This window comes from Magnolia sinica, chromosome 17 (assembly GCF_029962835.1).
Source record: "Magnolia sinica isolate HGM2019 chromosome 17, MsV1, whole genome shotgun sequence".
NCBI classification, from domain to species: domain Eukaryota; kingdom Viridiplantae; phylum Streptophyta; class Magnoliopsida; order Magnoliales; family Magnoliaceae; genus Magnolia; species Magnolia sinica.
In genome coordinates this window covers 7423418-7451101 of record NC_080589.1, presented here as the reverse complement: position 1 = coordinate 7451101, position 27684 = coordinate 7423418, and the positions used below count along the sequence as shown (strand labels likewise).

Here is a 27684-nt window from a genome sequence, read left to right as displayed (position 1 = left end):
ATACAAAAGCAATGAGCTAGCGGTAACTCCAAAATTAACCTCATAGGTTCTACCACACTCGATAGACCTTTGTCGCTACATCGACAAGTGGAAAGTTCTCTCCCTATTCTGCGTTGATTGGGTAATGCCCCAATCTTTTGAATCCTACATCAACGCCTTGCCATCCTTCTTTTGTGCAATTAATCTTTTGAATCCTTCAAAAACGAAATTTACAGCACCAACCAAATGAACTTGCTTATTCATCCTTGTGTAGTAAGTAACATTGGCTGCTAGTCCACACCTAAACTTTGGAAGCCAATCTTTTGAATCCTACATCGACGCCTTGCCATCCTTCTTTTGTGCAATTAATCTTTTGAATCTTTTAAAAACAAAATTTACGGCACCAACCAAATGAACTTGCTTATTCATCCCTGTGTAGTAAGTAACATTGGCTGCTAGTCCACACCTAAACTTTGGAAGCTATAGTATTAAACGAGAGGAAAGAACTTTACATCATTAGTATAACTTTCATGTTATATTTATCTAATGTTCATTTGTCGTTTCAGTTTGATCTATGTCAATTGTATTTATAACTCTTCACTAATCAATATCTTTGTATTGCTAGGCAGCCGTTCATAAAACTTTAGCCAGTCTACCTTTCAGAATCCAGCCCCTAATCATTGAAATAAGACTAAGATGGTGGAGATGAATAAATATATTTGTAACTCAAAGTTGAAAACAATGTGTAACTTCTTTCCATTTACATTTTCCCTTCACAACTAAGTTCAAATTTTGAAAGTGGAAATAGATAATTGTACTTGCGAGTCATCACTGGAAATTACTGTTAGGGTGTGCTTGGAATACCTGCAAATTATGGTGGGGAAGTGCGATGTCCACAGTGTAGAAATCAATAGTTGGCAAGATTTTCACATGGCAACAGTATCGTTGTGGAGATACCACAGGCACCCGGAAAAATGGATAACCATCTATTCTCCAAAAATAGATATAATCCCCCAACTTGTGAATCATTACAATTCACGATTCAGTTTTAACTCTATTAAGTGATATCTATTATAAACTGTGATTCAGTTTATTGATGTGATTGATTTGAACAGTCACCAGGAAATTTAGTGTTTGACATTATGTTTTACTTAGCCACTAGGTTAGACTCACCATGGAGAATTATATATACAAGGACTTTGGCCATTTTGCTACTTGAGCAGGATGTGGAAATAGGAACTGTCTCATTATGTCAACTGCACCTAATACAATTCAGTACCGCTTAATATCAGCATATGCTGAATCCGCAGCGAAAATCAAACACATGAAAAAACCATGGATATTTAACTGTAAGGTAGAAAACACAAGCCTCTTAAGACATCTATGGTTTTTACCACTTCCATCAAATGCAAAATGTGTATAGTGTATACAGCCTCGAGCATGAACATTAACTTGAAAGCAGAAAACCACTTGAGAATTACCCATTCATTTTTTAAAAGGTTTAGAAAATGAGAAATAGAATACAAAATATAACGTGAACCATGGTTTGGTATATCCACCAGATTTAAATAAGACACAAACTAGATGGTTATTAATCAAAGATACAATAAGATAACAAAATAAGTCATTGCTTACCGCAAACCAGCCACAATAGCTCATAAGTTCATCAGTATCGAGAAATTTGTTCCTAAAAGCACTACCTTCCAAGGCCAAAGGAACAAGTTTCAGTTCTATCGGCCGTAACAGAGCTGTCTTCTCAGCAACCTGCAAAAGATAATTTATTCATTTATTTACTTTTATTGTTTAACGCAAAGCTCCTCCTTAGAAGATAAGAGAGTGGACCCGTAAGAAATTTCTCCATTTTCAAATAGAACATGAAATATTTCATCAAGATTAGAGATTTCCTTCATCAAGTAAAACAGTGTTGATTCGTTTCCAGGATCTATTATACTATTGATATTAAAAGAAATCATGAGTCACATCTAGGGTGCAATTAGATTAATCTAATAAAAGAAAGTTAGGGACCCCCTGCCTACATTGCAGCCGTCTTCCTTGCTCCTTCCATTTTTCTCCAGGTTTTTCACTGCTTTTTTAACTTGAAGTGAAGAGATGTGGCAGAAACCACTTTGGGTGGATAGAATATTGTTTTGGTGAATCGGTGGACCATTTCAAGGAATCGAGCTCTAATTATATGTGCTGACATGCCACATGATACACATATGAGATCAGTGACCACCATATGAGTGGGTGTGATTGAGTTTTGGGCCAGATCATCTTAAGAGTGGGTCTGACCTCCAAGTGGCTCAGATCAGCCACAAAATGTTCTATTCATCGAACATAATGAATAACGTTAGCATTCCTCTTTCATGCAAGTGTGGCCAACATATCAACAATCAAGATTTTGGGTCAATAAACATGCGGTGGGGCTTACCAGTTGAATGACTTGGCTCTTACACATACTTTCTCAACTGACACGTGTTGACCGGATAAGAATCCACACATGGCACATTGCAAGTTTCATAACAGTGAATTGGAAATAAACAAATTGTGTATTTCTTTTCTTTTTTCTTTTTTTCTTTTTGGAGGGAGGTAACCAATGATTTATTGGAAAGAGAAAAGCAGAAAATATAAGAAGGAAATACTCAGGGACGACAACAAGATTGACCCTCTCGTCACTCCCTCAAAAGTCAAAACACGAGGCAAGCTGACAGGCCAGCAACCCAACAGCTACAAGAACTGAACAAGAAAACAAGGCATAAAGAATGCCCTTTGGATACAACCAAGAAACAGTAACCATTCACTGCTTCACCTATCATCCAAAGCCCCATGTGCAGGAATTAGCCAGTCTCACAGCACCCTGAATTTCCAGCCTTGCCATTGGACAATCTGTTAACAACTCAGAAACACTACATTTTATAATCTCAAGCAATGACAGTTTGCACTCGAAAATTCTCCTGTTCTTTTCTTTCCATACTCCACACAATATGGCAAAAGAGGCATTTTCCACAAAATTGTGATATCATTCCCTAACATTCGCATCAGGGGTCTGAGATTCAAACTACTATTAGTTTATTGTCAAGTTGGACTTGGAAGGAACATAACCGCAATTTGAGGGGTAGTTACTCTCATGGATGCAACTCAGGCGGGTTGGGTCAGGTTGAGGGTCAAACCCAGGCCTGACCTGACCTCAAGAGGACCCAGCTTGTAACCTGACCCAACCCAAATTCCAACCTGAAGTTCTTTATGCTCAACCCTAAACTGACGCAACCCAGCCCAACCTAACACAACCCAACCCAAATACATGTGATTTTTCTAACCCAACCCAAATTTTCTCATCCCAAACCCAACCCGATTTCAAATCAGGTTGGAGTTTTCCAGCCCGACCCAAACTCAGGTTTGCAGCCTTAGTTACTCCTCATGATCATGAATACCAGGAGAGACCATAGATTTTGCCATTTTCTCTTGATTAAAATTAATGCTTGAATTGATTTCACTTAAGCATCCAAATGCGGCCCTGTTGTTGCCAATTGGAAGCAAGAAAAGATAAAAATAAAAATCTCCCAAAACAATGCATGTAATTGGGAAAAAGTTCTAAGAAGGGAAACCTGTGTGCCTTGACTGGAACAAACTTCCCTAAATAAAAGAGGAAAACAGATAATGAGATGTTTCCTCATAGCCTTTAAAAGGATCTAGTACAGCCATTAAAAAAAAAAAAAGGTTATTTGTTTTACAGCTCTACCAATATCGAGTTGAATTTTATTTTTTTTTAAGGGTCGCTGCATTTTATTAAGCCAAAAAGGATGACAAGGCACCGTCCAAAAACAAGAAACCCCAAATGCCTTGCAAAATACCAACCTTGAGGCCCAAAAACCCCATCCCCAGATACATTAATGCCCTGGACCATTCTAGGACTATAATTTTTGAGAAAGATCTTTCAAAGTTACAATTTTTGTTCTGGAACACACGGTCGTTGCGTTCACACCATGCCACCCACAGAACTGCAGATAGGAAAAGGCACCAGATGAACCTTCTCTGCTTCACTCCTCCAGCATCACATAACCCAATTTAAAATGAAATTTTGAGCAAAGAATTATAATCAGGAATGAAGTGCTAGCAGTAACAAGCCAACCAACACTTCACCGGATTTAAATGCTATAACAGTCACATGTGAAACATGGACATAAGTACGTGAGAGGTCCAAAGAAACACTGAAAAACTTTGGATTTTGGAATGTGTTTGCCAAATTTCTGCAGGAGAGAAATTCCTAATATGCTCTATGAAAATATATTCAGGAAGACAAATAAAGTCAGGCCAGGCACATACTTCCTTTACTTGAGAGCTTGTATCGAGCAATGCACAACTCCTAAGCCATATGACACCTCAACTGTTTCATAACCATCAATGAACATGAATAGACTGGGGTTATTTCTATGTTTATCTTAAAATATATCCACCTGATTTTGATTGACTTAGCTTTATAGGACATCTTTGCAACAAAACTCAAAAAATAGTGCGCAGCTGTGAAGGTTGTACAGTTGCATGTGGATGGATGTTTAAACCAACCCAAAACATCAGAAACTCCACACGATGCACCAAACATCAAACTCATTAGTTGAACCTTACCAGTTGGAGAATGTCTCACCACAAACTTATTTGCAGAGAGTAACTAAAGATTCAGATCTCATTAAAATGTATTTCCTATGAAGTCAGATGACACACTAACCATTACCGTCACCATAGCCCTTTCCGAGTTATAGAGGATGCGCTTACCATAAGGGAAAAATAACAGAGAATCAACAACTATAACAAATAGATAACTGAGCTTCTTACTAGTTTGTGCAATTGCTTACTAATTCAAGGCCTCTGATTTCCATGGAAATTTATATGTAGAGAAGAATAAACAAGAGAAGAAAACAATCATAAAGGACTGAGCTTCAAAACTATTTGATCATAATTACCTCCAGAAGCACAAAAAAGGCATGCAAATAGACCTTCAAACTTATTGCACCACAGTTACCTTTTTCCAATCTACAAAACCAATGAGTTCATCATCCATAGTTTCTTTTGCCGCTATGCATAAGATCTTCTCTCTTTCCATGTGAGTGGGCCGTTGAAGATGCAATACTCTATCCATGCGACCAGGTCGTTGCAAAGCCTGGTCAATTTGCTTAAGGTTTCTAGTTGTAGCCATTAAAACAACCCCATCTTGTTTTTCAAACCTGCACATAGTGTGTTATAAATAAGTGTTGACCATCCCACTGAAAACAATTTCAAGATAGTACCACAGAGAGACTCCATCTTCCTTCTTCTTTAGCCATCATGATTTTAATGGTATGGATTTTAAAATTTGCAACAATAAAATTGCAGATTGAAGGTAAACTAAACAGTTTCATGAACCAGAAGATATGACTTTTTGTACTGGAAAAAAAAAAAGATCTCTACCCATCAAGTTCCACAAGAAGTTGATTAATAAATGCCTCATGGTCCTGCTCTTTAGTGTGAATAAACTTCCCACGAACACCGGCAAAGAGGTCGAAATCCTCAACAAAGATTATCACTGGTGCCTAAAAATGAATCACATAATTACCAGATATACAAATGTAAGATGTTTAAGAAACAAATAGCAGCTTATCTTGGAAGCTAAGTCTGAGAAATCAATGAAAATCATTGTAAGTAAATAAAAGTAGTTCCTTAGTAGAGCCTTGCTAAGCCGACACGCGTGTGCGATAAAGCTCATGCGCATGCCACACAGGTGCCATCATGGTGCGATAGGTCTGAGATCCAAATTCCAATCCAACTATCACAAAGACACCACTATATTGATGCCCTAGCCCAAGAATCGAGTCAATCAACTGCTCAGGTGAGCCACAATTTGCAATACAAATGTACAGCTCTAAAAACTTGTTTGATTTTTCTAACCCATCCACCTGTTTCCAATATTGGGACTCACATGCTCAATGGACCAGATTTATTTTTGGGAAGACATGTACAAGGTCAGATCAACTTGATGGATGAATTGGATCTTGAACCCGTATGCCAAGCTGGCACAAGTTTGGCGTGTACCTGAGCTTTATCGCACATGCTTGTGCAATTAGCAAAGCTCTGCTTAGCAACTCCGGATGGTATATGCTAGACAAAAGGTCCCTAAAGTATATATTTCGGAAAAACAAAAAGGATTGTGCCACAAGTATAAGATTTGCATTTAGTTGAGAAAAAACAATTAGAAGTTAAAACAAGGTTATAGAGGACAACCAAATCCCTTGCTGTTTGAAAAAGCTCCCTAACATTGGAGGCACTTTGGCCAACCCACAATCCAGCCTCCAGTTGGCGAGCCTTCACTTCAACAACAGGCACCTTAGCTTCTGCAGCAATCGCTAGTGCTAGGGAAGTTTTCCCTGTTCCCCTCTCACCTACAATAAGAACTCCCTGCAGTTTCAAGTATAAACTGCTTTAGAGACGCGTCAAACAATAAGTGCAGTGCATATCCATCCTTGAACTTCTAGCTTTCCGTAAGCCATAAAAGTAAATAAATAATTTTACGACCATAACACGTAGAAAATCATTTAGAATTAAGTAAAACATGTAACAGGAAATGCTCTCTAGTGCTGTTTGTTTCATTGCACAGTTTCCATTTATAAGGAGGCCATTTCCCAGTTATGAATGGTTCCCAATTGTGCTAGCGCCTGGCAGTAGTTTCATAAACCTGTTAGGGGTAGGGTTCTGACTTTTGAATCTTTATGAATACATGTTATGAGGTCTATCATTTGTAGTTTTGATTGATTGTGAGCATTTTGCTTTGGGTTTAGTTTTAATACAGAGAGGCAGATTCCCCCCAACTACCCTGAAAGGCCTCTAAATGGCACCCCACAAAAGCATTATCAGCTCTAGCCCATTCCAATACAAACCATTTAGCCTTGTGAAATACCTGGTTAGATGATGAGTCTAATATAGGTGAACATTTTCAGCAGGAGAAAGAATGAAGCTAGATGTGGCAAAATCGTATTTGCTTCAATGCATCAAAGACTAACACTGGATGAAGCAAATCACCATCTACCTTGAAATATCAAATAATGCTTAAAGACTTGCCTAAAAGGGCATTGGATCTCCACTTTGAAGCAAATTGGACAAGAGGAGAGAGAATTTCATTCCAAAATCTTTTTTTTATGTATTTCTCCCTCTTCGGCAATCTAAGCAATAAAATCTTTCATCGTCGTCTTAATCAAGAGATACATCATTGATCAAAAAACAGTTGCAAGAGAAATACAAGTGTTGAAGGAAACAATGGACATTTGAATGATCTTCCTTTTGATGCATCAAGAAGGGAGGCACAGGCACCATCTACCACATAAGGTATGATGCAGGACAATTAACCACTTGCTCTAAAAGCTCGAACTGTTAGAGTATGGCGAATTAATCCATTTATCTCATAGCCCAGGTCCCACATCTCATGGGTTAGGACCTCGGCCAAACCCCCCTCGTGGGCTCGTGGGCCCCCAATCACATGGGCCGCCCACCCCGAGTGTGTCCCCGCATCCCACGGGCTACCCCACTCGAGCCCATGTGAAATGCCCCTACATTAAGGTAGGATGAGAAAACTGAGCATAATGAATAAAAAGAAACAAAATCATCAATGTCAGTAACCCAACTGGTTTGATCGGTCTTTGCCATCTCCTATGTTAAACATCAAGGTGGAGAAGTTTTTACATATCCCAAGCACAACCCTAGCTACCTAAAATGAAATGGTATCCTTCCAAAACTGCATGACAGTGCAGGACAATTTCTTGTGTCAATAGCACAAACTATAGAGGCTTCAATTTCTTGGTAAGCCACAAATGTGCAATAACATTCTGTTCTGAAAATATGACAGTAAAATGCTTTGAACATCAGTTCTAGAGAAACTCACCCCATAAGATTCAAATTGCTTATGATATTGATACGTTACACTATTTACTTCACAGCAAGATCACTCGACCCAGCCGTGAAATTTGAACTAGTTTAGACTTTAGTGAAATAGTTAATCAGTGGAAGATATTCACTGGAAATGTGGCAAATGCAAAGTAGATCAAACGGACATTGAAGCACCTACCCACAGTTCACTTATCATTAACAAGAAAAGTATACCTAGCAAGAATTATCATATGGCCAGGAACAGGGATAGAATTAAGCAAAAGCAATATGCTTCCATGATCAAAGGAAGGAAAATTAAAATAAAATAAAATAAAATAAAATAAAAAACATCTATGGAGAAATGTGTCTTAAGATTATCATACCCGAGGTGCACGGGCACCCATTTCCCTGAAAGCACTAGGATTTTGTAGAAATGCCACAATTTCATTGATTTCCTCTCTCATAGAGTCAACACTAGCAAAGTCCTTTAACCGTATTGGTGGGTTCTTTACCCTCTGCAATGCAAGTTATTTCAATAGAGGCTTCCTTGGTGATATAATAATAAGATATACAAGTCTCAAGCACCATGGGTGTATGTTTAAACCTTCATTTGGTCAAAAGCAGATCTTATTGGATCAACGCCCTCCTTTTTCCTACGAATCCTTCTTTGTAGCTTAAACTGATAATAAACTTTCTGAAAATCACCAAACAAAGTACTAAGCAGATTCAGTTATCTGACCTTGACAGATGCAAACAAGAAACCGATGCTCATTCAAATCTTGAATTTCAGCTGCATGGAGTCAATCTGAACAGCAGAAAAACATACTTCCAACAAATTCAAACCTATTGATCATAGAAAAACAACCTCATTGCACTTAACCAGGTATCTTCCAACTTGCAGTCTCAAACTTAAGTCACTAAAACAGTTTATTAGGGATATCAACAACATTTTACCTTAGCAAACTCCAAGTTCTTATGAAGAGCAGATGGCAAAAAGGTCAAAATATTTTCTTACATTACATAGAAACAAAAGAGATGAGATTATGAGAATGAAGATAGATGAAATGAAACAGTTGTGCAATAAACTGACAATTTATTTTCACGCACTGGTCTTCTTATTCCAAGAATGACCTATTACTAATTGCTTTTTCACATCCACTTAACAAAATTATCATGCCATGAGACAAGGAGAAACCAAAATTATAGTATTTATGATTTAAATTGAAAACTTTTGAGGAAAAATAACTTTCAAAATTTTTTTAAAAAAAATTTAAAAAAACTTTTGAGGGAAAATAGCCATGTGGGGAAAAGAGAAAACCAGATCTATAAAAGTTAAATATATGTTTTGAGTCTAAAGATACTTCCATCTTGGACATATAGTTTACGCAGCAAGTGGCTAGAGACAGGTACAAGATATGTTTTCAAACTCCCACAGCAAGAGAATATGCAGGCATAATAACAAAACTAGGAATCATTAATTGAAATTGTATAGCTACTTTATAAGTTTATATTCTGTTTTTCAGCCAAAAATAAATAGACTGACTAAATTCAGTAATAAAGTTGCTATATGAAGAAAGGATGACGAAGTCATGCAGCCGTTGATCCATGGTTTAAGCATTGATTGATTTGGTTAGAAGCACATAATTTATACAAAATTATTACAAGAATAGAATTGATTAAAACAAGATGATACCACTCTTTGTAGTTTTCGTAGGTTTGGATCTCTACGTAAAGGTCCATAACCAAGGACTCTTGGGATCTTTTTCTTCATAAAGCGGAGCACATTAAAAACCACATATCCGTATATGATGCTTCTAATAAAGAACCAAAGAAACCACTGTAAGCCATCCCTCTTCCTAGCTTTGAAATTCATTTCTGCCTCAGACTGCCATTTCAGGTACCACGTTGAGCCAACAGTTTGATCTACTTCCTCTGGCCATGCCATCCCCAGATTCATTCTTACCTGGAAATAGAAAGGCAAACTGTTAAATGAACTTGGTTTAAAACTGATGGTTTGTAACTGCCTGCTGCTTTTCCCAGTACTTACCGATTTTGGGATGATAAACTCCGTAATTGGAAAACCAATCATGATCATTATGTCATCAGTAATATTTTTTATCTTAACAAAACACCATCGCCTCATGTAAGATACAAACCCAGACTTCCAGAATCCAACTATGCATTGATAAGACAACCTTGTAATCAAGAGAAACTGTTGGCGGATATCCAGCTCTGACAATGGGATCCACATCAAGTGAACGGCAGTTGGAATACCAGATGCTAGCATTTTAAGATAAAGCCCATCAAATCCTCCAAAGTCCTCAAATAGCACTTCGAATTCCTGCATCCGCTAGAACTTAGAGGCATAACAAGACAAGTTAACATTAAAGGAGATTGAACAACTAACCTTGATAGGTTAGGGAATTTTCCATGAGGTAAGCAATGAAATTGAAAGGTTTCATTCAAATCATGCAGACCCATCATATGAAATATTAACAAGACTAACCCGGATGTCAACGTAATAATCCTTGTCATCACCCTTGAGTGCAAGATACATGGCAGCCCAATCATGCCTAATGCGAACATTCTCAACTAGTTTCTTAGAAACTGCATAAGGAATAGCCATTGGATCCATCTCCCATCTATTTCTTTCATCGTTATACCATGTCTTGGCCACCACCCTATCTCGATCCAAAAGGATACGCTCCTGCCACAAAAATATAATCAGATACATAAAATCATTGGGTCTGGGTCAACGGACACAACCCTACCCAACCTCATAAACTCAATTATGAAAAGGTTTATTTTATCTCCCATACAACCAAAACAAAACATCATAGGTCAACCATCAAAGTAAAACCAAAAAGGTTGGTGAAGCAATGAAAAGAACCCCAATTAGTTATATATATATATAGACACACACACACACACACACACACACACACACACACACACACACGCACGCACGCACACGCGCGCGCGCACACATACACACACACATAACCCATTAGTTGTGAGCAAGTGAGCAACCTATATATCCGCAAAAGAGCTCTTTCTGCCCGATGTTTGCCTTCTCTACCAGAAGGATGGGGAATTTGTCGATCATCTTTTCATCCACTGCCGTTTCTCATCAGAGATCTGGTCTTTGATTCTCGATTGGTTAAAGGTTTTCTTGGGTCATGCCAAGTTCCATTGTCAGTCTCTTCTGCTCATGGCATGCTGGTGGGGATGGGTGTGTAGGCGATCAGAAATAGAGAGTACCTCTCTTAGCTGTTATGGGGCCATCTGGGGTGGCGGGAATTCTCATTGTTTCCACAACAAGAGTGGGTCGAACATCAGGGATTGGGTTCCCTAAAGGGTTGCATGTGGGTTGGGGTTGTTTGTTTGTGTGTTTCCTTCTTTTTCCTGTTTTATTTTGTTCTCCATCATCTTTTTTTTTTTTTTTTGGCCATTGGCCCTAATAAGGTGCATTATCATCACTCTTATAAAGGCAGCTCTTTCAAATATCCCCCTATACTTCATGTCAGTGTTTAAATGCCTAGCTTCGATATTGGCATGACTAGAGAAGTTAAGGCGTGACTTTCTATGGCTTGGGATGAGAGATAAGAAGAAATTTCACTTGGTGGATTGGAAGGAGGTTTGCAAGCATTTCCAAGGAGGGGCCGGCATAAAAGATCTCAAAAATATGAACCAGGCTTTGTTAGGCGAGTGGATTTGGAGACTTGGGACTGAGAATGGGGCTCTTTGGAATAAGATTATCAAAAGTAAGTATGGATGCTTGGAGGGAGGTTGGTAGACCAGAGATTCCTCCATCTATAGATCCTTAGCACTTTGGAAAGGGGTGTTATCCATAAAGTCGGAAGTTATGAAGGGAGTAGGTTTTGCTATTGGGAATGGTGAGAGTACATGCTTTTGGGAAGACATTTGAGTGGGATATGGTTCGTTGAAAGACGAATTCCCACGAATCTACTGTCTCGCCCCAAATCAATTCATCGTGGTAGCCGAATGCTTCTCCTTAGTTGGGGGAGAAGTTGTGTGGGATCCTCCATGCAGAAGATACCTTCGGGATGAGGAGGTTGATGAATACGTGGCCCTTCTTAATCGTATCCACCTTTGCTGGCCAAACCAGTCCTGCTCAGACAGCTCAGTTTGGAGATTTGATAAGCCCGGTGCCTTCTCGGTAAAGTCATTATATGACGTTCTTAGTAAGGATCCTACTTCAAGAGAAAAGGCGTTGACAAAACATGTTTGGAAGTATCAAGTCCCGCCCAAGATCGCAGCTTTTGGATGGTTGGTAGGCAAGAAGAAGGTCCTAACAGTGGATATCTTGCAAAAAAGGGGTATGATTATCCCTAATGTCTGCCTATGTTGTATGGGAAACAAGGAATCAGTGGACCACCTTTTTGTCCATTGTACTTTCATTAATCAGATTTGGTCAAACATCTTATCCTAGTTCGAAGTGTTGTGGTCCTTCCCTTCATCAGTGGGCAACCTTCTAAAGGCTTGGCATGGAGCAAAATTGGGCATCCAAAGAACCGGCTTATGGAGAATGTCCCTTCTGGCTGTTTGGTGGTCCGTGTGAGAAGAAAGGAATGGTAGATGTTTTTTTGCAGTGAAAGTAATTCGGCGGAGTCTATATCTCAAAGGGCGAGATTGTTAATAGTTGAGTGGGCATCCAATGTCGAAAAAATTAAGGGTTGTAATCTCCTTTTTTTTGTGTATTTGGATCACTATCTCAGCGGTTAGTCCATCTCTTTGTAGCCTTTTTTGGTTGTTTGCTTAATAAATCTTTATTTTCTTTCAAAAAAAAAAAAGTGCATTATCTTTCAAAGAATACCTATGTAATAGACTATTAGATAATGCTTGATTGTAATCAACCAATGTAATAGTCTATTTCATTGTGCTTGTGGGAGCTTTTGCTCTCATTACCGGTCCCAAGCCCAGATAAAGAGTGTTGTATCAGGTTGGCTGCCGGGGTCAAACTCATACCATTTCTAACATGAATCCGAACAATATGACATTCCAAACTCATGAAGTGTAGAACCCCCACATTGGGATTTGCTAAAGCTAAAATTTCAATGTGAGTTACGTGTGCAATCCTAATCACGATGGGATGTATGTACTGCAGAGTAAAGGGATGAGTACGGTGAAAACTTCATTGTTTATTAGGGTCCCTTTGGTTTGAGAGACTCCAACAAGGATGAGCAAAGGCCCTTCTACAAAGTATACAGATTTATTGTAATTCCATTACAACTCTTGCAGTGAAGCAGAGCTACCATAATGGCACTGGTGTGGCAGGTAGAAAATGGCGCGGTCCATGGAGGCAGACTCAAATACTGAGATGTTGGATTTGTGTTGATGTCTCGATGTATGGATGCATCCTTTATGTACATCCACTGTGAAGTGAACGAGGTGGCTGGCACTCTAGTATGGGAGAGATTTACTAAAAAGAAAATAGATAATAAAAAAATAAAAAACCTCTAGTATAGGAAGAAGTGTCAAGAGAGGTGTCAACTATTGGGTATTCCTTGTTCCTTCTGTAATCTTCCCTTCTATATTCCTTATTATTTATTCAACGATGATGATGATGATGAAATGTTGCAAAACCAAAGATGTATTCAGCCTTACTTCCAGTACTACATAATGAGTTCAGGCAAAAGGTACCTGTTGTTGAGCAATGTACTGCCTGCCACTGTCAACATTTTCTAACAACTTTCTTTTCAGGTCCGCCTTAGCTTCTTCGCGCCACTTTTTCCATCCATGGAACAAGCGAAGTCCAACAGCTTTGGGAACAACCACCTCTTTATCTCCAAACATCCACTTTAACTCAACTTCTGGGAAACCCTTCACTGCCTCATCTCCTGGTGTGTTCACTATAAAGCGTTTTTCATCTCCATACCTCTTCAACTTCTGCCTTATACGAGCTTCGAGAGTCCTTTGCATTTCCCTAGACTCTTTAAACCTTTGCTTTATATTCAAAACAAAATCTTTGGTAGTCTGATCCTGGAAAAGATCAGAATCTTCAACCTCCAAGACTCTTGGCAATATCATTTGCTCCCAATATTCTTTTCGGGCTGTTTCCAATTCTTTCTGGATGTCTGATCTGGAGAGCTGGCTAGTAGAACTCTCTGGCATACTGCAAGCACAAATGAGTCAGTCATACCATGAAGTGCAGCATTCACTTCACTCTTTCCAAAAGAAACTCTATCTAGGGTTGTCAATGGATCAGACCAACCCATGGGCCAACCAACCTGAGCTGATTAAGATCTAGACTAGGGGTGAGTTTATTGGTTCTGGGTCAAGCTTGGTTACATTACCCATGGTGAAAAGATCAGGCTTATTGGATGAGCATAACCACTTCAACATGGACCATCTTTTACAGCCATATGCTTTTATGAGCCACAGATTGGATGCTTAGCATCATCAAATCAAAGTGATTCTTTGGAATCATAAGCACTTCAAGATGGAACCTACTGGAAGGACATTTCAAGCTGATAATTGGAACTATTTTCTTTCTCCACTCAATCTTGATTGTCCATTTTTCATGCTATTGATTGGATGGTTAGAATCATCGGATGATTTTGATTTTTTAACGCCATAGCTTGCCCTCAATGCAATGGTATGAATGAATGAACAGTCAAATTGATGATTAGCCATGCCACATGTCACTTAAAACTTAAAAGCATTGAGGACATTGCTAACATCTCCATGAAGGTGGGGATGTTACAAAGAGGCGTCAACTCGTTTATTTTAGTCAACCCGTGTAATAGACTATTACATGGCGCCTGTGGGAGGTTTATGCTGTCATTGCCGGTCCCAAGCCCGGATGGAGGGTTGCGCCAGGTTGGCAAGCAGCGTGAAATTTTTGCCAAAACGATCTCATGTAGCCAACACCAGTTAGTTGGGATAAGGCTTAGATGACGATGAAGACACGCGCACATGCACACACACATAGGGAAATGGTAATATGAGGCTATGTGAGCCCCACCGTGATCTATGTCGGACATCCACACCATGCATTTGGTAGGTCCCCTCTAGGTTATGGGATATCCCAAAAATCAGCCATATCCAAAACTCAAGTGGGCAATACCATCTGAAACCATGTGAAATTGTGCCTAAAACATCTAAAACCACTTGGTGGGGCCAGGGGCCCACCTCAGTTTTTGATATGGCTTTAACTTGTCGTGACCCCTCATCCAAGTGGGACGCACACAATGGATGGACCACATGTCTAAGCTACATCTCAGTGGGCTCTATAAACAATCATGAAGGTTTCAATGGGTGCATATCTACTCTCAACTGTTGTTCGTGGTGTGGCCCAAGCAAGTCATTGATTGGCCTGATTTTTAGGCCCGTGGCCCACTATGGAAGGGTGCATTTGATTAATGGGGCAGATGTCCGACGTAGATCACAGTGGGCCCACATATCTCGACCTCATGGGAAGCATACCATGAGGCTGACCTCATAGTACCTTTTCCCATGTGTGTGTGTGCATGTAAACACACGCAAGCACATACGCACACGCGCAAATATTTGTGTGTGACCAATGTACAACCATATACAATGAGATGAGTCAGATTACTAGATCGCGACTCAACCTATAGCTGATCCCTTGCCACCCTTATCTATATCATGGTGGGAAGAAAAATGTGAAAGCAATAAAACAGTTTTTTTAGCAAGTACCTAACAATAGCAAAATAGATCCTGCAGGTATTTGGCCTGATGTAAATAGCCACATGCTTCTATTCTCCAACATAAGTAATATAGCTTTCTGCCAATAGAGCTTCATCAACTGCTAAGTTGAAATTGCAACTTACGTTGACTTAAAATCCTCTCAGAGTTCATCTTGTTCCTGGCCATTGTGGAAGGATTAACGGTACTTGTTGGGCCAAATCCAGATTTAGCCCGTGAAATGCTGGGGATATGATTGATGAAGCTCGAGAGGTATGCAGTCCCCATCAAGTTGAGTTCAGACAAGTAGAGAGAGATGCAACCAGATTACTTAAGCGGGTGCTGTTAGGGCTACTCTTCAGGTGGATTATAAGAGAAGTGCCTAACTCTTTTTAGTGGGCTGTTGTTCTGCCACAGCTGTTGCTTGTGTTCTCTTGTGATCATGTTGCCTGTCTTGCTATCAGAAAGCTCGCCAGCTTTTTGTATGGGTTGTCTCTCTCTTTTGTTCTTTTTACCGATAACATATTATCATAACTTTCCAAAAAAGATTTTTTTTCCCCCTTTAAGATGAAAGATGTCAAAATGTTGAGTCATTACACGATGTAGAGGGGTCTCTACTCTTGGCTCAGTGGTAGAAACTGTGTCTCAACTCTGAGGTCATGGTTCGAGAACCCATGCGTGCGTGGGGTGTAAGAGTGTGTGTGTTTCTCACCTTAAAAAAAAAAACTTGCACAATGTAGAGGTAAGCTAGACTAGTACTTCTATATTATTTGTTCTAGAATTTTACGTGGTCGTAACTAAGCATTTTCTCATATAATTGATTCATTTCTATTAAAATGATGGGTGCATCAGAAAGTATATCAATTCTAGTTCATCAAAAGGACTTCCAAATTGCAACTTGGAAGTATTATTAACCTACCTGATGTTTTTTATATAAATTAGCAATGCCTAGTGTAACAGAAAATGAATGAGTTCACTATTGTAGGGCTGAACCTTTCATTCTCTAAATAAGCAATAAGGACCTGTTTGTTTTGCCAGAATTTGTCGTAAATGGTGGTAATTAAGTAATAAATGCTTGCTTCAAAGAAATTCTACCAGCCACCACTTGTAGAAGTGGGTTTGGTACCATTTTAATTAGCAATTACATCCATGTATTTCAAGTCGAACTTGAAACATTGAGCTCACCCCTAGTTATGAATGGAGTTGTGGGGTTACGGGTTAGTCCCAAATTGATTGTTTTTTCACCTTGTCAGTCGAAGTTAATGCAATTTCTTTCACTCAAACATCCAAACACAAACCTAACGTTCAATTCAGAAAACACGGGTGCATTTACAACTAAGTACGAATTTGTAATGGGAATGTAAGTTGCAATGTTCATAAAATAGAAGGAAACCACCATTCACACTCACACTGTTTGACTTGCACACACCCGTTTTACCTTTCTGGGAACTGAAATAGTACACTGCGCTTCTGTACTATTTCAATTCCCAAAATGCAAAAATGGGCATAAGCAAATCAATCGGGCAGGCATAGATATCAATTCCCTGAAACAAAAAGCACCATTTTGAAACAAAACTGATACCTTTTGACCCTCATCTGCTTCCACTGCCTTTCAAACCTCTCCACCAAAACCTCGCATTCCCTTTGAATAAAGGAAAGCTCCCGAATGCCAACGCTATAAGCCATCGTCTCCTTCCTCAATATCACATCTTCAATATCTCCAACCTTCTCCCAAATCCCATTATACTCTCCCTCAGCCACAACCATACTCTCTTCCAATTTCTCAATCTTCTCCTTTATTTCCGCTCCACCACCCTCCCTCCTCTCCAGCTTCTCCTTCTCCCTCTGCGCCTTTGAAACCGAATCAAGAACCATGCCTGCCCTCTTCATTAACTCCGCCTTTTCTCTCCTCAACTCTCTCAGCTCCGCATTCAGTGCAGCCAGGATCTCCTCCTGCAGCTCCTTCCGCTTCGAGACAACCTCCTTCAGTGACTCCTTGACGCGGGCCATTTCCACTCTCCCAGATTTAACATCCTCAATTGTTCGCAGCAGCACCGAGACCGCCGCAAGCAGTCTCCGGGTGTAGTCCGAGAACTGATGATCGGTCGAATTGTCGGATTTCCTGCGGCGGACGGTATCTGCAGGGACCGCCAAAGAGATCACCGGTGCTGCGATGGCGCGCATCGGAATAAGACGGAGAGGGAAGAATCCGATTGTGATGCAGAAGACGGCAAGGGCGAGGGGTTTTTGGATGAAAAGGAGGGGGTTTTTGTCGATTTTCGGGAGGATTGAGAAAGAGGGAAGGGGAGGGGTAGGGAGGGAATTATGGGATTTGTGTGAGGACATTATCGTCATCATGCGGCGGGGGTTGGGTTTTTTGGTTTGGAGGGAATGGAGATGGGGCCGTTTGTAGAGGGAGGGGAAGGAAGGGACGTTGAGGGAGGATGGGGTAGACATGGTATGGTACATTGCGGGAGTTTGGAAGTAAGGTAGTCGTGTGTTTTTTGCGAGGGGAAGAATAGGAAGTTGCGATTTCGTCTTCTTCTTCTTCTTCTTCTTCCCCTCTTACGAGTGTTTTTCTGCTGCGGAGCTCAAATGATTTCAGTGTTGTTTGGGTTTTCGGATAAACTAAGAAGGGGAAGGGTATTTCTGTCATTTTGACAGGAATTTTGAGCGTTGTTGTGTGGTCTTTGTCTTTGCACGGTACACGCGCAGACGTTTTCGATTCTTACGGGGGCCATGATTCAGTGATCTGAACCGTTGGATTGCTGTGTCCCTCCGTTAGTGAGGTCTGTTGGCATTTCGATCTTGCCTTTTAGGAGGCAAGAGGGAAAAGCGGGGAAAGAAATGTATACAGTTGAAACCTTCCCAAGGTCTACCTGATGTTTATATGCCATCCAAACCGTTTATAAGGTCATTTCCAATGGATGAAATATAAATACAAAAAACTGCTTGATATAAAACTTTTGTGGCCATACATTGGTCAAAGATGGATAAATATTCTTGAAGCGTGGATGCCTGATTTCAGGTTGGTAAATAATGGATTTGATTGGCATGGCATGGCCCGGCCAGAATGGAGAGGGAAATGGGTCAAGTTTGGGTTGGTTCTAAGGGTGCTCCTTACCTAGGCTGGTTGGGTTCCTGTCTTTTTTGCTGTGTGTATGCAATAGGTTGCTTTGAAATTTAGGATCCATTGGGATACTACCAAATAAATTATTTTTCTCACATAAAATAGTTTGGTAAATATTATGGTAAAAATAAAGTTACTTATCTTAATAAATAATTATTTTTAGCTTTTAGACTTGGTATTTTTCTACCTCTCTTTCTCTCACATGGAGGCTCTTTCTCACCATTTGTGTAAAAGTAGGCCCCACGTGTAGATTGTCCACATTGAAGGTGGAGCTCACATGGTGGATGGTTGCATAAAAGGTGGGCCCCACGTGATGGATGAATATGGGTTCACAATGAATGGTCCACATCAAAGGTCCCATTATGATAAAAAGCTCATATCCAAATCGAGCTGGCATAATGGATGACCCACTTTAAGGGTGGGGCCTACATGATGGATAGTCCACATCAAAGGTAAGCTCTACATGATAGGCAATGGATATTGAAGTTGGGCGCCAAACGATAGATGAGCCATATTGAAGTGACTTTACGTGATGGATGGTCCACATCAAAGATCGACCCCACATGATGGATAGCCCGCATTGAAGTAGCCCTACATGATGGATAGTCCACATCAAAAGATGGCCCCTAATGATGAATCACCCACATTGAAGGTGAGGCCTACATGATAGGCGATCCACATCAAAAGTGGGCTCTACATGATGGGCATTTAATAATGGTGAGCCACACATGATAGGTGTTTCACGTTAAGATAGGCCCCACATCATGGACTATCCTCATCAAGGTAGGCCCCACAAGATGGAGGTCCACATCAAAGGTCAACCCTAATGACGAGTGGCCCATATCTAAGGCAGGCCCTGCATGATGGACGACCAACATAAGAGGTGGGGCCCACGTGATGGATAGTCCACATCAAAGGTGGGCTCTACATGATGGCAATGGATATTAAAGGTAGACCCTACATGATGGACAATAAACATCGATGATGGACCCACTAATAGATAACCAACATTTAAGGTGGTCCTATATAATGAATAATGCACATTAAAGGCCGGGTCATAATAGGGAATGACTCACATCCATGGTGAGCCCCATAATGATGGACAACACATCTCAAAGATAGTCTCCATATGATGAATTATCTACATCAAAGGTTAGCCCCACATGATGAATGGTGAGTGTGAAAGGAGCCAAACAAACTTGAAAGATAATTACTTGTTGTATTGGAAATTAAACGTGTTTTAAATTTTATTTATTTTTTAGTTTTTAGTTGATAAGTATGCTAGTTATCAAACATACCAGCTAAATAAGCAGAAGTAGCTTATCCAAAGGAACTCATGATCTAAACACCCCCTTTGTTACTACTTTTTAGTTGAATCCGAGTCAAACAAGGCCATTCATAGGGTATGGCCCACCCAATGGACGGATTATATCACACACACGTGCCCTTTTACTATTTTACATGCATATCGCTTAGCAAACCTCATTCAGTTGCTAGAGCAGTTAAAATATACTTCATGCATGACAATACTATCATAGCTTATTGGACCAATCTGACCTGATTTTAATGAGGTCAGACCTGCCCGATTCTAAATGGGTCCAAGGCGGTGGGCCTGACCCAAACCTGACTAGACCAGGTAATAAACCTAGTTTGACTTGAGCTTGAATCTTACAAAAGACCCGGACCCACTTATCCAACATTAGTAGGGTTAGTATTTTGGAAGGTGGGCCCAGCAAGTTGGGTTGGGCTTTCCAGTGGACATGTTCTAATAGGCCCGGGCCAGCCCATATACAGCAACTTAAATCTGAGCCGCCCAGATAAGTGGGGCCCACTTTAGCAAGATTCTAGCCCCAAAATTACAATGCAAATATTACACAAGAGTATGATCCTATTGGTACACACCTCTACATGCAAGAACACGTGCCGGGCACGCATGTGGGACATCTGATACACGTACCTGGCGGGACCCACCGTGCAGATGACCTGACCGAAGCATCAGATCAGCCCTCTATTGGGTCAGACAATCTTCCAATTTCCACTGTTTTTGTACGGTCATGATCTAATCAACGGCTGACCGGCCTTACTTGTCCAGATTTATCTACAAGGTGGGCCCCACCTGGTACAACAGCTCGGGTGGGCCCAGCAAACATCAACTCAAATGATGAATACATGACAATATTTAAAATTAAATCTAGAGACTGGTGGATAGCTACATTAATCAAATACTCCAAAGTACATAGAAACTAATGTAATTTTTAATCCTTGGATCCCATTTTAGGAAAAATTCAAGTGAATTATCCACACAAGAAGCCACTTTCTTGCAGCGTCTCGAATCTACTCCTGTACAAAATAAATAAATAAACAAAAATAAAATAAATAATTAGATTTATTATCTTTATTCCACAATTATGTAAAGTTACTATAACAAAAAAAATAAAAAATAATGTAGTGGGCTATCTAACCAGAGTTTCTCTGCCAGATGTGCAAGTAGGCCTCCGAGGGGGTAGCTGCTGATGAGGCGTTCGCTGTTAAATGGCATACTAGATTAGGTCATATTAGAGTCTCGAATACTCTGGTGTTGTGCGGTCGCGCAACAGGTCTTCTGTCTGACTGGGGTAGTATGCTCCCAAACCAACAATCTGGCAGTATTATTTTCCATTGCGCGGTCGCGCAACACCACATAAACGGAGTCAGCCACCCAGCTTAATAAGCCTTGTCGAGTTGGGACCGAGTTAGACCCGCGTGCGAGTTGCATAGCCAGGAGTTAGTTTCATTCAACGTCCTGGGCTTAATTTTCCTAACATTTTAGGCCCATCATGGGATTTGTTATGATTGTGACCGAGTTGGAACCCAGTCCATCTACACCGTTCAATTTAGATTTGGGATTGGGTTGGGCCTCGAATTGAACATGTAAAAATAATGCACATGCTCAGCTTGTTCATTTTTTGAGCCCGAAAACAGGACCAAACCGACAGGCCAAAAAAATAAACATAAGCCAGGCCAGCGGGCAGATTTGCCCAGAAGCCCAATGGGCTGACCGTCTATCGACAATACCTGTAATTTAGGACGTAAAGCTTCCACCACGGTTCTTGATTTCTGACCCAAGTCTGCTCCTTGCTGTTTTAATCATGATTTAGCAAAGATAATATTATCAATATATATAGGAAAAAATGGACATAAAATACGAAAAAAGGGCATCCACGGATTAGGTGGGCCAGACCATGTAGATGGCCTTGTCCAAGAATCTGTGCCATTCAAGTCATCAGGTAGTCACATGGTTGAAAATAATGGTGGGTTTGAGAAAATTAGCAGACAGTCCACATTCAATCTGTAAGTGGCCCACCTGGCAAGTGGGCCAGCTGAATTTGTCCAGTCTTTTTTTTAATAGGCCCACCTAAGGAGTAAATGAATCAGGACTAAAATTATCTGGGCCCACACATTATTATCCGGCCATAAACTTGTTTTATGATAATTACCTTGCCTAATGCCCAATCCGCTGAATCGAAAAAGGCGCGTTCGTTATCCTGCAACAATCTCAAGAATTTGTATTAACACGAAGACAATCAACGGTCCATAGTTGATGATGATTGGTCAAGTACCCATGTACGGCCCATCTCCCGTTATTCCGTATTGAATGGTTGATCAATCATCCTGTGGGTGGATCTAGGTCTGTCAATGGGTCAAGTTGGCCAGTTGGGCTTCTGGGTCTATCCATTGGCAATGGTCTAGATCCGAAAATTAATGGCCAGGATTGGACCCAGACTGACCTTTTCCGTTTACGCCCAGCACACTTTCTGGGCTGGCATGGACGGACCTTTCCAGATGGGCCCGGCCCATTGACAGTCTAAACCTAAAATACAGAAATAAAAAGCTCTTGAAAAGGTCATATGATTTTCCCATACCTTTGAAATCAAGGGCTTCTTTTTGGGGACAAGTCCTCCGTACTTTTTCCCTAGTGAATTTGCCTGTAACCATTATGAGTAGATTTCAGCATCTCATCAACCAAGGGCCCAGTAATTGGACGGTCGGATCACGTTGATACCATGTGGGTAGGGCCCAGATCCAGTGGATGATGATTGGGTCCTGCCCTGCCAGGACGTACTCTTTGAGGCCCACGTGATGCATGTGTTTTATCCACGCCGTTCATCCATTTTTCGATTTTGGGGGTGTGAGGTGGAAAATAAGGCAGATCTAAGGCTCAAGTGGACACCACAGCTGATATTGAACTCCCACCGTTAAAAACCTCTTGGGAGCTACAGAAGTTTTGATCAAGCTGATATTAGTGTTTTCTCTTCATCCAGCTCTACGTGACCTTGTGAACAGGTTGGATCTCACGGTGGGCCCTAGAAAGGTTTCAACCGTGGCCTTCATGACCACCACTGCTTCCTGTGGTGTGGTCCACTTGGCACTTGGATCTTCCTCATTTTTGGGCATATACGCTAAAATGATATGGAAAAATGGATGGACGGTGCGGATAAAACCCATACGTCACGGTGGGCCCCTCAGAGCCCCGCCTGTCCGAGCTCGGAAGAGGCAGGGTAGTACCCAATCCATGTCCGGGAATGATCCCACACGTCCGCATTAATGGGGCTCACACGATTAGTGTGGAATCCAAACCGTGCATCAGGTGCGTCTCCTTAAGTTCACGGGACTACCCAAAAATCAGGCCAATCCAAAACTCATGTGAGCCCTACCACAGGGAACAGTGTAAATCACTCGGAAAACCTTTAAATTCACGTGGTGTGGCCCATATGAGTCATGAAATTCCCTGATATTTGTTATATCCGTTTATCCTGTTTCATAGAGTTTGATCTACGGATTGGATCAGATATATACAGCATATAAATGTCCTAAACCAGATTTAAAAACAGGAAAAATGATCACGTGGTGCTACTCTTTTTGCCGCACATGTGTCACGAGTAAAGGAAATCCAAGCCGTTAAAAGGGTTTCTCCAAAGAGGATCGATTGATATGAAAATTAGGTTGATCCAAATACTAGATGGGCCAAACAATCAACGAGTCTGTCCGAGTCGCCCGAGTAAAAGAAACAATAATCCGTGCAATCGAAGCACACGTCACAGCCGCCGGCCGTTATGCCTCTTACCGTCTATTTGTAGGCCTCAAATTAAAAAGGTTAGATTATCTTATAGAGGATATTTTTAGGGCATGGTCTATCTACGGTGGGACATATCAGACCAACGGTCCGGATTACCGAATCGTGGGACCCACTTGTGAGAACCAAGTATAAAACAAGACGACGTAAAGGGGGGTGTTTATCTCCAACTGACGTTTTGTCTTCATCTCCAAGTTGAAGATGGGACCCACCTCTATCTCCAAGTTGAAGATGGGGCCCACACAAAGGATAAGGAAGCAGTGAGAGCCCTTTTTACATAACGAGTTCGGTTTCCCTCCGTCGCGACTTAAAATTCAGCATTTGTCGCTATTAACTGGGGCCCACGTGATAAAATGGTTGATGATATCAACCGTCCGCTTTCTATTTAATACCCTGTGAAAGCCATCATCCCATCATTACGCTTCAGAATTCATTCCAACCTTTGATTTTTTACAGCTGAATTTAATCCGTTGAAACATATTTTCAGCTATAGTTCTAAGCCCTTATAGAATAGTTTCCAAAATATGTGCGGTTCCGATCATTGGAAAACTCGATGCGGGCCCCATTGTCCTGCGAGACACGCACTGGTTCTGAGTCGCGACTGAGGCAAAAAGAACTCTTGCATACCTGAACACTCTATTTTCTAACATACTTTAAACCGTATATTTGGTGGTCCTTTTAAATAATTACATAAAATGTCCCATCCAAAATAGGGCCCGTATTTTGGACGGTCTGGATTGGTTTGATATGTCCCACATCTATTGTAGTAGTCTGATCCAGAATTAACTGCGATTCTCACTGATATTCCAAATGCACGGCGTTTGGAGCGGATTAGGTGAGACTCACCCAAGACGGCGCGGCCCTTACCGTGGGGCCCACCTTGATGTATTTATTATATATCCACGCCGTTCATACGTTTTTTCATATCATTTTATGGCATTATACCAAAAATCAAGCATATCCAATTATCAGGTGGAGCATACCATAAGAAACATTGGTGATTGACCATTAATGGACCACAAGGGTTTTGGATCGATCTGATATTTTTTTTCCCTTTAATTGAGTCTTATGTGACCTTATCAACATATTGGATGGTAAATAAACACTACAGAAACATTAATCTGCGCCCTAAGAAAATTTTAATGGTAGGACGGTCAATAACCACTGCTTCTTATGGTATGGTCCACCTGATAATTTTATCTGCTTAATTTTTGGTATAATGCTCTAAAATGATCTGACAAAAAAGATGGACGGCGTGGATACATAATAAATACATCATGGTGGGCCCCACGGTAACCTAACGGTAAGGGCCGCATGTCTTGGGTGAGGACGGGGTCTCACCTAATCCGCTCTACACGAAGTTAGGTATCTTCCCTATTAAGGTTGGGAGCGAGGGAATGTCAATTTAGGTCGATTTGGGGGACCACTGAAAAATGTAGCGTGCAGGACATCCCACCGTCCAAATGGCCCACCGAATGTGATTTTGAACAGTTCATCTAATAGTACGAATGATGGATGGCCACAAAATGAAAATATCTCATCCATTCCACTGCCCCCAATAACTTAATTAGTAGACTTTTGTGCATTGGATGCAAACCGTTGGATTATTATCTAACTGTCCATCGTAGCCCACTTTGATACCACAACCTGATAATTGAACGAGTGGGATATCCTCAGTGGGCCCCACAAATGGACGGCTCCAATCAACGAGTGTTGGACATTAATCTGCAGTAATCCTGTGGGGGAGGGAACTTTCATTTTGATGTTATCAAGAGCCGCTGATTTCTTCTTTTTTACTAAAAGATATCCCAAAAATACCGAAAATTCCTAGATAAAACAAGCAGTGTTGAATTTCCCCCCAAAAAAAAGAAGCATATTTCTGTCATTTTCTTGCAAAATAAAACATACCCAAAATCACCTAATGAGAGTGGGCCCCACAAATGGACGGCTCCAATCAACGAGTGTTGGACATTAATCTGCAGTAATCCTGTGGGGGAGGGAACTTTCATTTTGATGTTATCAAGAGCCGCTGATTTCTTCTTTTTTACTAAAAGATATCCCAAAAATACCGAAAATTCCTAGATAAAACAAGCAGTGTTGAATTTCCCCCCAAAAAAAAGAAGCATATTTCTGTCATTTTCTTGCAAAATAAAACATACCCAAAATCACCTAATGAGGATAGAAACAATAAGTTCCATAAACTTCAAGACTATTTCAATAAATTTCCGAAAACCACTAAACTACTTTAGCTTACCTCCTCCTCTTGGGAAACAAAATCCTCGCCTCTATTGGAGCCTGCCATCTCTACCTCTCCTTAACTCCCTGTCACCATAAAATAAGTAAATCAAATAAAATCAAGAGTGAGATTAGTTCACCAAACATATTTCATGAAATCTAGTCCAACCAAACACAACCCAAAAAAATTTCTATGAAAAAATTGCAAACCTACTTATAAATTCAAAAATTCGGTAGTTATTGAGCAGATTATGAAAAAAAAAAACAACACCCATTAGAAGCAATTAAAACATGTTAAGCTAGGCCCTTAAACTATGACGTCATAATAATATTTCATTATATAAAAATGCAGTTTAGACGCAAAAATTAAAAACATTACTAGTTCAAAAAATGTATGCTTATGATTAGGCAAATGTATGCAATGTCATCATAAATGGCTGGTTGACAACTTCAATGGTTCTGAATTGAAAAATTGATACACATCAAGTTAGGTTACTAAACCATTAGAGAGTGCTAATACTATGTCACCATAAAAAATAAAAATTAAAAATTAAAAATTTAAAAAAAAAAAAAAAAAGAGAGAGAGAAGAAGAAGACGATTGATCAATTGATTGAGACAATGATGAATTGGCTCAAATTCAATCAAACGAATCAATTGATTGATTGGGACACTAACTCCAATTGCTTGAGATTGAATCCAATTCAGGTTGCGGAGACTATTTCACTATAAACCAAGGGGCTGGATGATTGATCGATTGACCCCGCAATGATTAGAGACCAAATTCAAATTGCAATTCATAAATGGGAGAATTGAGAGTGGAAATAATATCAATTCACTTGTAATTATCTTAATTAAAGAAGGAAATTGATTGAATTTTGGATTAATATATAAAACCCAATTGGTTAAAGTAAATATAATGAAGAGAAATGAAATTTTAGCGCAATGTGAGAGAGAGATGTAACCTTACCTTAGCTTGCAAGAGAAAGAGAGGAGTGGGTGGAAGGAGGAATAGAGAGGAGAAGATAGAAAAAATAGAGGCTGATGAAAGAATATGTGCTAGCAAAGAAAAGGGAGGATTGAGTGTAGGAGAGATAATGAGAATATCCTCTCTCCCCCTCAAAAGCAAGGAATGAGGGCCAAAAAATAAAGGGTTGGATTGATGCAGTTAAGATATCACGATCCAAGGCGAAGACAAATGCGTTCCGTACGCTCCCACGTGCCAGTCACCGTCGGCAACGGAAACGGATGGGCTACTCCCCCTGCTACAGCAAATGGCAGGTGGTCGGTGCTCTGTGGGCCCCACCATGATGTATGTGTTTCATCCATGCCGTCCATCTATTTTTATAGATATTTTATGTTATGAGAGAATAAATGAGGTATATCTAAATCTAAAGTGGACCACATTATAGGAAACAGTGTTGAATGAACGTTGACCATTAAAAACGTTTTGGGGGCATAAAAGCTTTGGATGAAGATGATATTTATTTTTTCCCTTTATCTGGGTATTTATGACCCAATCAACAGATTGGATGTAAAATCAACAGTACAGTAGGCCTTAGGAGGATTTTAATGGTGGATATCCAATCATTATTGTTTTCCTGTGGTGTGGTCCATATGAGATTTATATCCGTATAATTTTTTATATCCATCCTAAAATGATCCGTAAAA

General features: G+C 40.3%; 2 protein-coding genes across 7 annotated transcripts in view; both read right to left on the bottom strand.

Annotated features, from left to right (window-relative positions):
• Window positions 1–18156, bottom strand: part of LOC131230975 (probable inactive ATP-dependent zinc metalloprotease FTSHI 5, chloroplastic) — a 40230-nt gene extending 22074 nt beyond the window's left edge. The window contains exons 1-11 of one of the 3 annotated variants that reach the window (XM_058227012.1): window positions 17120–18156; window positions 13531–14002; window positions 10373–10573; window positions 9914–10207; window positions 9560–9829; window positions 8471–8560; window positions 8250–8381; window positions 6232–6405; window positions 5422–5543; window positions 4997–5198; window positions 1615–1743 (exon numbers count right to left, since the gene is read on the bottom strand). In XM_058227012.1, the coding sequence (XP_058082995.1) occupies window positions 1615–1743; window positions 4997–5198; window positions 5422–5543; window positions 6232–6405; window positions 8250–8381; window positions 8471–8560; window positions 9560–9829; window positions 9914–10207; window positions 10373–10573; window positions 13531–14002; window positions 17120–18006 (2973 nt within the window). In that variant the 5' untranslated portion in view covers window positions 18007–18156. The remainder of the gene's footprint in view (window positions 1–1614; window positions 1744–4996; window positions 5199–5421; window positions 5544–6231; window positions 6406–8249; window positions 8382–8470; window positions 8561–9559; window positions 9830–9913; window positions 10208–10372; window positions 10574–13530; window positions 14003–17119) is intronic. The other 2 variants (XM_058227010.1, XM_058227011.1) reach the window with 2 other exon arrangements.
• Window positions 18157–20829: 2673 nt separating this feature from the next.
• Window positions 20830–26214, bottom strand: LOC131231208 (uncharacterized). 4 transcript variants are annotated; one of them, XM_058227322.1, is made up of 6 exons: window positions 26035–26149; window positions 22570–22632; window positions 22144–22191; window positions 21722–21784; window positions 21130–21192; window positions 20830–21007 (listed from the first exon to the last, which is right to left on the bottom strand). In XM_058227322.1, the coding sequence occupies exons 1-6, from the start codon at window positions 26080–26082 to the stop codon at window positions 21002–21004; spliced, it is 291 nt and encodes a 96-aa protein (XP_058083305.1). In that variant the 5' UTR covers window positions 26083–26149; the 3' UTR covers window positions 20830–21001. The 4 variants fall into 4 exon arrangements, with proteins under 4 accessions (XP_058083305.1, XP_058083307.1, XP_058083309.1 ...); XM_058227324.1 differs by lacking the exon at window positions 22144–22191 and having other exon boundaries at window positions 26035–26214; XM_058227326.1 differs by lacking the exon at window positions 21722–21784 and having other exon boundaries at window positions 26035–26172.
• Between the last annotated feature and the right edge of the window lie 1470 nt (window positions 26215–27684).

Excerpts from the sequence above, each read along its gene's own strand:
- LOC131231208 (XM_058227322.1), bottom strand. The coding sequence starts at position 26,082 with ATGGCAGGCTCCAATAGAGGCGAGGATTTTGTTTCCCAAGAGGAGGAG. Across the intron at positions 22,633-26,034 it reads TTGTTTCCCAAGAGGAGGAG|GCAAATTCACTAGGGAAAAA; the intron begins GTAAGCTAAAGT and ends TAATGGTTACAG. Across the intron at positions 21,785-22,143 it reads CGGATTGGGCATTAGGCAAG|CAAGGAGCAGACTTGGGTCA; the intron begins GTAATTATCATA and ends TGATTAAAACAG.